At 40.0% G+C, this 8,261-nt stretch overlaps 1 protein-coding gene across 3 annotated transcripts in view; it reads right to left on the bottom strand.

Annotated features, from left to right (window-relative positions):
- Positions 1-476: 476 nt before the first annotated feature.
- LIMA1 (LIM domain and actin binding 1) overlaps positions 477-8,261 on the bottom strand; it is a 90,900-nt gene continuing 83,115 nt past the window's right edge. For all 3 annotated transcript variants that reach the window (XM_061127979.1, XM_061127970.1, XM_061127989.1), the window contains exons 10-11: positions 4,771-4,904; positions 477-2,811 (exon numbers count right to left, since the gene is read on the bottom strand). In XM_061127979.1, coding sequence (XP_060983962.1) covers positions 1,803-2,811; positions 4,771-4,904 — 1,143 coding nt within the window. In that variant the 3' untranslated portion in view covers positions 477-1,802. The remainder of the gene's footprint in view (positions 2,812-4,770; positions 4,905-8,261) is intronic.

Here is an 8,261-nt window from a genome sequence, read left to right as displayed (position 1 = left end):
TTCTTGGAAAGACTGAGGACAGGAGAAGGGGATAGCAGAGGATAAGATGGTTAGATAACATCACTGACCCAGTGGACAAGAATTTGAGCAAACTCTGGGAAATACTGGAGGACAGAGGAGCCTGGTGTACTACAACCCGTGAGGTTGGAAGTCGGACACTACTTAGCAACTGAACAATAATTAACTAATTAATAAAAACCACCACTGCATCCTGAATTGGTAAAACAAGCGTCTTGTTTTGAACGCACACAATAATTTTGTTGCCAGACTGCTTTCCATTTTGAAGAAAAATTTGTCTTCTAGGAGAATGAAAGCCTAAGACCAGCTCAACACTACCACCTAGTGGTGAGAGGTATACATAGTACTTCTCTTGAAACCCATCAGACGCACTTGCCTTTTCTACCCAAACTGCTAAGGCAAAAAGTCCTGAGAGACAGTAACAATGTAAAATAATAATGGAAAAGGAACACTGAACGTTCAAATGTCAGTTAAAAGCTTTATTGAATAAAAATGTTTCAGAGTAAGCAAGACTGTAAGAAAGCAGAATATTTTTACATCTCTAAAAAACATCAGAGCTAAATCTCGAAAAAAGATGTATAAAGTAAAGCCTATAGCTTAAAATGCTTCTCTCCCCGCCAAAATACAATTTGGAATATCAATTATGTACAACAAATGTACTCAAGTTTATATTGTTCCAAAACCTTAATACTAGAAAATCATCTCTCAAGAAAGGCCTATAATTGGTTTAATTGCACCCTAGGAATACTGTCTGCCATAAAAATCTATACATTTCAGAACTTATAAGTATTCAAAAACTAATGTCCCAGAAAGGGGATATCAGAAGTAGAATTATAGGGGTCTGAGCTCAAGTGGTTTAAGGCATCTTTTTCTTTTTTGTTATTCCTCCTTTAAACTCATCACTTTGCTCTAATATGCAACATGGCAAATATAAAAGATCTTATAAAAATATTGCAGCTTTCAGTAAATTATGAGAAACACAGAGACCACCAGAGAAGAAAGCAATCACTTGGGGTGTGGTCATACTCATTGGCAAATACCATAGCTTATTTGGGACACAATGAATCCCTCCAGGCACCAAGGGTGCTCAAAAGGTACTCTGAAAAGATGGTTGTGCTGTATCTCAATACTCTAGGTTCAGGATGTGGTCTAGAAAGCAGGATGCAATAAACCCCCATATATATCAGAGTAAGCAATAAATCCCCCATATACATCAGAGTAAGAAAATTAACCTAATTTTTTTAAAAAGACTAAATATTTAATCTCTTAGCAGAGGAATACTAAACAATAAATTGGTATTCATGTAAAAATATGCAAACTGTGCCCTTTATACTAAAGTGCATTCAGTTATAATGTTTAGGCCCCTAAATCTCTTCTGCTCATTCCATAATTGAATTTTTAGTGGAACAGTGCACTACTAATCATCTCTCTATTTTCATATTGTCTTTCAGGAATACAGTGAAATCTGGACCTTATCAGTTGGAATATCCCCCCCCCCCCCCACTCCACCATACACACTCCTGCCCCCAAAAGACCTTAAAGCAGTTGTGTATATCATCATTGCTAAAATAGAGGATTTAAGTGATGTTATCTCTAGCATTTAGAATTGGTTCACTTAAGCTGCAGTATGGGATTTTTTTTTTTGAAGCAGGAACTCTCTTCCAAAGTTACTTCCTCATAAATTTCAGTTCATGCTGAGACAGCTGTTTATGTGTATCACTTTGATAAGGGCAGTAACTCACTGACACTCACATAAATGTAAGGCCCAACATCATTGCAATTTGTTATTCTTCATCTTCATCCTCATCATAGTACCGATTTCTCTTTATCTGTTCCTCTACAGACAGCTCTTCGACTACTTCTTCCTCCCAGAATCCCACATCCTGGGATTTCTGATTTTGAGTAGTGAATTCTTTAGTGGAGGGGTTGTCTGTATAGCTAGACCAAGTTTTTGACTTGGGTTCTAGTGGAGACTGCTTTTTGAGGAGGTTTTTATCACTTTCATCTAAGTTTGCACCATTCTCTATAAGATTTTCACTCCCCATCTCAAAACTGTGAATCTCCTTACTTCTCCGCCCAGCCTCTCCTCCTTTAGATCCCTTGTTGGGCCAGGTTGCTTTCCCCACACTCTCATTCTTCTCAGAGACGTTGGCATTTTCCATGTGTTTCCTTTCTGCTGCTACACCTCCTCCATACTCCTCGTTTTGCTCTGACATGCTCCAGCCTTTCCTGATAGGTGGGGACAAGGCTTTTGGGCTCTTGACTGAAGAGGTTCGAAATGAAGCTGCTACGGTGAATGGGCGGCTTCTCTCCTTCAGAGAAGAAGATCGTCTTAGCTTCTTCAGATCCAGGTCTATATCCTCAGGAGCTTCAGGCTTGCTAATTTCATCCTCAGGCGGCCACTTAGGCTTCAATACTTTGATCCCTTCTTCCAAGGCACTTCCTGAACTGCCAAGCTCAGTGGGGGGTGGCCAGGCGATCCTCAGCTTCTTGGTTTCAGCTGGCTTGTCTTCCTTCTCCAGCGGGCAGGACGCCTTGGCTTCCATACTTGCAGTTAGCACACCCACTTTCTCAATGGGAGCATTTTCTACCCCTGGGCTCTGAAGGGTCTCCGCTGCATTTGGAAGCTGGACTGGTCTCTCCAATGTCTCTTCGTTTTCATTTTTGCTTGCCCACAGATCCTTGTGTGGTCTGTGTCCAAAGCCTTCATCATAGTTACCTTTAGATTTAAAGAGTTGATTGAAGTGAGGCTTGCAATAGATTCTCCCATGTAAAGAGGCATATGTTCCTAGACTGTCGTTTAAAAAAAAAAAAAAAGCATAAAGTTAACAAATCTGTATACTTTTATTTATACCAGTAGTCTGAAACCTGGCAACTCCAGTATTTCCAGAAGATGCAAAGTGAGAAAAATATCTTTAAAAGCACTTCAGGGACTTCCCTGGTGGTCCAGGGGCTAAGACTCTGCACTCCAATGCAGGGGGCTCAGGTTCGATCCCTGGTCAGGGAACAAAATCTCACATGCCACAACTAAAGACCTTATGTGCTGCAACTAAGACCCGGTGCAGCCAAATAAATAAATTTTTTTAAAAAGCACATCATCAGTCAACCGAGGATGCTCCATCCCCTTTTAAACATGTTTGTTTTTATTATCCTTATTAAAAAATGCTCATTTCTAGGCCTGAGACTTCAGAAGACATTCTTCCACTTGGTGCATGCTCCCATTTCAAGTGATTTCACTCCCTCCCCTCTGTCAAAATTGTTAAAAAAAATTACTTCCAAGAAGTCTTCCCTAGGTAATTCCACCTAACTCTGATCATCTCCTATTTCCTAACTATTTATAACATGTAACTATTTTTAATGATATTCCTTTGTAAAAAGTTGAATCATTTTCCTCCTAGTTTCCCATTTGTGTTGTAATTTAAAAGCAGGAATGGGTATAATGCTCTGCCAATGGCTGGCACTCAGTAGATGCCAGTGATGAATAAAGGAAAGCTATGGTTAATAGGAGAACAGCAAACAACAGCCAGAAGTCGGTCTACCCTAACGTCAGTGCTGGACAGGTCTTTAGGACATCTGGTGTCTCTCAAAGGGTAACACATTTTATAGGAGGGGTAGAAAAACAACAGTTATTTCCACAGGAGAAACATAAAAATTCAAAAATTTAGAAGAATGTGCTCTGAAAAAAAGAATATAGTGGGCGGAAAAAGAACCACTGAGTGGAAGTTATAGATGCACATTTTGGCTCAACAGAAGGGAAAGTTGTTGAGCTAGCGCTAACACCAGAACTAGCTGAAGTGGGGTATTAACCCACCCAGAAGTGCCACACGGGTGCCAGGACATCTTTCAACAGTATGGTGGAAGGGATGCCTGCTCTGGAAGGAAGGTTGGAAGAAATGCCATCCTGGTTACTTCCTCCTCCAATATGAATAAAATGAGCTCACATGGAATATTTCTACAATTTGCCACATTTATATCCATACTTCGAGTTACTAAGAAGAAATGATACATCATTATTTTCTCAGAAAATAAAACAAAGCAATATACAGAAAAATATGTGTTCTTCAGGATCTACTATTTTTGCTGTTTTTGCCATTTATACAGTACTTGGGATAACCTGAAGGGCTTCAACAAGTATCCTCTTGAGATTTCTTAACTGTATGATTCCTTGATACCAAGGGAAAACATTCTGCTAAATTAGGTCACCAACAACCTGCATGATTTAAGCTTTAGTCCTAACGTGTAAATTAATGGCAATGTACCAAGAAGTTCTAAACACCATTATCATTTACTATAAAATGCTTGTAACTAAATGGTACTTTTCACATTCTTCAAAGATCCTCAACAGCACACACAATCTTTTTTAATCACCCTCCCAACTTTATTAAAGAAAAAGCAATGATTGTAAATCTCTAGAACACAGTCAATTTTCTGGGATACTTCCCTCAAAAACATGACATCTCTAAACACATGTCAAAGTATACATGGTTCTCAACTGTACTAACTGTAGGTGAGAAGCTGAAATCCTAAAATGTTCATCTTCCAACTTTACCAGTCTGTAGTCTATCTTTGGATCAGCAATGATCACCTGAACAGCTACTATAACTTCATTAATTTTTGTCTGTAGCTCTCTGAGCTCTTCTAATAGCAGATACTATTAGCACCACAGATTTTAGTATCTAAGTGTTCTAAAAACCAAAGGCTCCCTCTGGGGGTCCAACTACCTCCAGAGATGGCTTGTTTGGTCTGGCTTACCTAAGCTTGCTGTTGCAATAGGAACAACGGAAGCAGCTGATATGAAACACCTGCTGGTTGGCCAAGAGACGCTCCATCGGGTAGACTGTTTTCTGACATTCCACGCAGGTCTCTCTTGCAGGTGCCTGAAACTTCTGGGAAAAGGTAAAGGACAACTTCAGCTAGCTAAGGCAGAGAGAAGTTAGTACTCTGCTGAGATGGGCCCCGGGATTTACTTTGTTTGTTATCTATGGGCTCCCTTACCTGGGCTGTCAATTCTCAAAGGAACACTAAGCCTGCTATAATTCTACCATTTGACTCTTTAAGGCCATAGGCTCTCCCGAATTCCTTACCCAGACTGCCTGGCTATTCTAAGTGCAGCAGCCACTGAGGATGAGTGGATCTAGGGCCGGATTGCAGAGAAAGGCTTAGACCAACCACCACACACACACGAGTACACACAAAATGATTCTGCAGACAGGAAATTAGGAGAAAATGTCATCAGACACAGAAGAAAGACAATTGTTTAAGTGTCAAATAGAAGCAGGACAGGCTTTTTAAAGAACTGTTTCTGAAGGGGGTAACTTTCAAGGAGAGAAAGAGCATTTGGCTTTGGGAAGTAGGAAAAGACACTGGTTTTAAAAAATTTATTTACTTAAAAAATTTTTTTATTGAAGTGTACTTTATTTTATTTTGTTTGAAGTGTACTTTATTTACAATGTTGTGCCAATCTCTGCCATATAGCAAACTCAGTTATACACATATAGACATTCTTTTTTGTATATATTTGGAAAGGATACTTGGATAAAGCAACTATCAGCCCCTTCTGCTTATAATCTTGACTTACTCAATCCACTAGACATAATATTTTTAAATAAAGCAAAATGGACACATAAAATGGAACATTTTAAAAGAGACACAAACAATTTTATTAGAACAACAGAAAAAAGCACAGCCCAATAAAACTATAGGTTCTATAATCTTTTTAAAAAACCAAAAGGAGAATAAAACTAATGTACTGGGGCAGGGTGGGAGGAGTCATAATAGGGAATTCGTGAGCTGTTTGTAGTGTGGAATATGGGCAGGGTGAGCAAAGTTGTTGCTGGTAAAATTAATCCTAAACTACAAAAGGGCTTCCCAGGTGGCTCAGTGGGAAAGAATCCACTTGCCAAAGCAGGAGATGCGGGTTGGATCCCTTGGTTGGGAAGATCCCCTGGAGAAGGAAGTGGCAACCCACTATAGAATTCTTGCCTGGGAAATCCCATGGGCAGAGGAGCCTAGTAGGCTACAGTCCATGAGTCACAAAGAGTTGGACCCTAGTGAGAGACTGAACACACACAAACTACATGCTGTATTCTAGCACTGATGAAAGCTAGAGTTCCAAAGCTGTAAGTTTTACCCGATAAGAAGTAGTTACATGGCCACTAGGGTTGGGGGTAAGAAGTCTCTAGCTGTGTGTGATCCTTGACTTGTCCCAACAGAAACACCTCAACTGTTAAGAGTAAAGGTAGGAGCAGTTTGGTTAAGGCGGTCTGGAAGCTCTCTCAGGCACGTTGGTGGCCCCTTTGCCACCAGAACCAGTATGGTGGCAAATAATACAATTCAGTCCCAAAGCTCAAGGCCTGAATGGTTAAGGTAAGCCTAAAATAAAACAGCTTATGGGTAAGATAGAATTTTAATTTAAAAAGTCTGAAAATAGACCCATAAAAAAAAAAAAAAAAAATCAGACTGCTGGCTCACTTGCCACATGATTCACAAAGAAGTAAAGCAAAAATAGGAATGGTTGCCAAGCAGATTTTGACAGGAAAGGAGAGTAGGAAATGGGCAGAGGAGTAAAGGTTAAGGTCCATAAAAGGGAATTTAATAAAATTGGTGGTAAACTCCCAAATAGCACCAAAGGATTTAAAAATGGGGGGGGGGGGGTGCTGAGTGTTGACAGCAGGCTCTTCATTCCTAGGGTTACAGTCGAAAAGAAAAAGTTAAATCAAAGACTACACCTACAACTCAGTTTACCAAGCACAACTGAGGAATTTAAATATGATCAAATGTTACTGTACTGAATGCTGTTGGCAGATATTAGGGCATTATTTGGAGTTCGGAAATGTTTCCTTCTTTTTTTTTTTTTTAAATTTTATTGAAGTATAGTTGATTTACAATGCTGTGTTAGTTGCTGGTATACAGCTTAGTGATTCAGTTATATATGTATATTCTTTTCATATTTTTTTCCATTATGGTTTACTACAGGATATTGAGCATAGTTCCCAGTGCTATATAGTAGAATCTTGATGTAGAATTGGTTTTTCTTTATTTCTTTCCTTTTTTTTTTGGCTGTGCCCTTGGCAGTGAGAACTCAGAGTCCTAACCACTGGACTGCTAGGAAATTCCCAAATTGTTTTTTCTTATATCGACACTTCTAACAAGATAGGGCCTAAGTGGAGATGTCCTTGCATAATTTAATTAGGTTTCTCTAAAAGGACTAGGTCCTTGCCTAGCAAGCAGGAAATATTAAAAGAATAAAATTTGGGTATAATAGTACAATTAAAGCCTGTACAAATCACAATTCAGACAATGTAAAGTAATAGGCCCAAGGTATTTACTTATCAGTGAAAATTTTTTTCAGCTTTAGGATGAATGCTGTATTTTTAACACTTAGGAGAATACATGTTCATTCTGGTCAGTAAAGGCAGAGCAGGAGACAGAACTTTCCCATGGCAGAGGAGGAAATGGGTATTATTCTGCTAAAGGGGATTGGAGGCCTACAGAGCACACCTCTGTTTAACGCGCGCGCACACACACACACACACACACACACACACACAGTAGAAGGGTTAGGGCAGAGGAGGAAATGGGTATTATTCTGCTAAAGGGGATTGGAGGCCTACAGAGCACACCTCTGTTTAACGCGCGCGCGCGCGCACACACACACACACACACACACACACACACACACACACACGGAGAAACACACAGTAGAAGGGTGCAGCCCAGAATAGAAAGCTGTAAGTTGAGCTCACATTAGGAGGAAAGTGGAAGGCAGGAGCAAAAATTAGGTACCAGGAGCAGGAAGCAGAAGCTGGAAGAGACAAACAGGAACCTTCAGTGAATACAAAGCATTCGGTGTGCCCTGGAGCGCTTTTTACTGCAGCTGAGCTGAAGCTCAGATACAGACTCAGATCCAAGAATAAGACCACGTTTTCTTTCTTTACCAAGTAATGCTGCTAATCGTGGTAACATCAGCTCACTCATACCCACCTGAGGTTAGATCAGAGTACCAGCTCAGGAGAGAGAGTTTTCCAAGCCTTCACCCACACAAGGAGTGTCTAATGAACAATTCTTCACTGTCTTCCTACCTCCCACACCTGACCCACATTTGCTCTCTCTTGACTAGGGCCTTCACTCACAACAAGTGAAAAGGCATTCCTCTCCTTAACATCAAATTAATAAATTGCCAGCTCAAACATCTGACTAACCACAAGCTTCTAACTAGCCAGACATACCAGAGTCCCATTATT

The sequence above is a fragment of the Dama dama genome, chromosome 3, assembly GCF_033118175.1.
Source record: "Dama dama isolate Ldn47 chromosome 3, ASM3311817v1, whole genome shotgun sequence".
NCBI classification, from domain to species: domain Eukaryota; kingdom Metazoa; phylum Chordata; class Mammalia; order Artiodactyla; family Cervidae; genus Dama; species Dama dama.
Note: the sequence above shows the minus strand (reverse complement) of the source record. Positions and strands in the feature narration are given on the sequence as shown.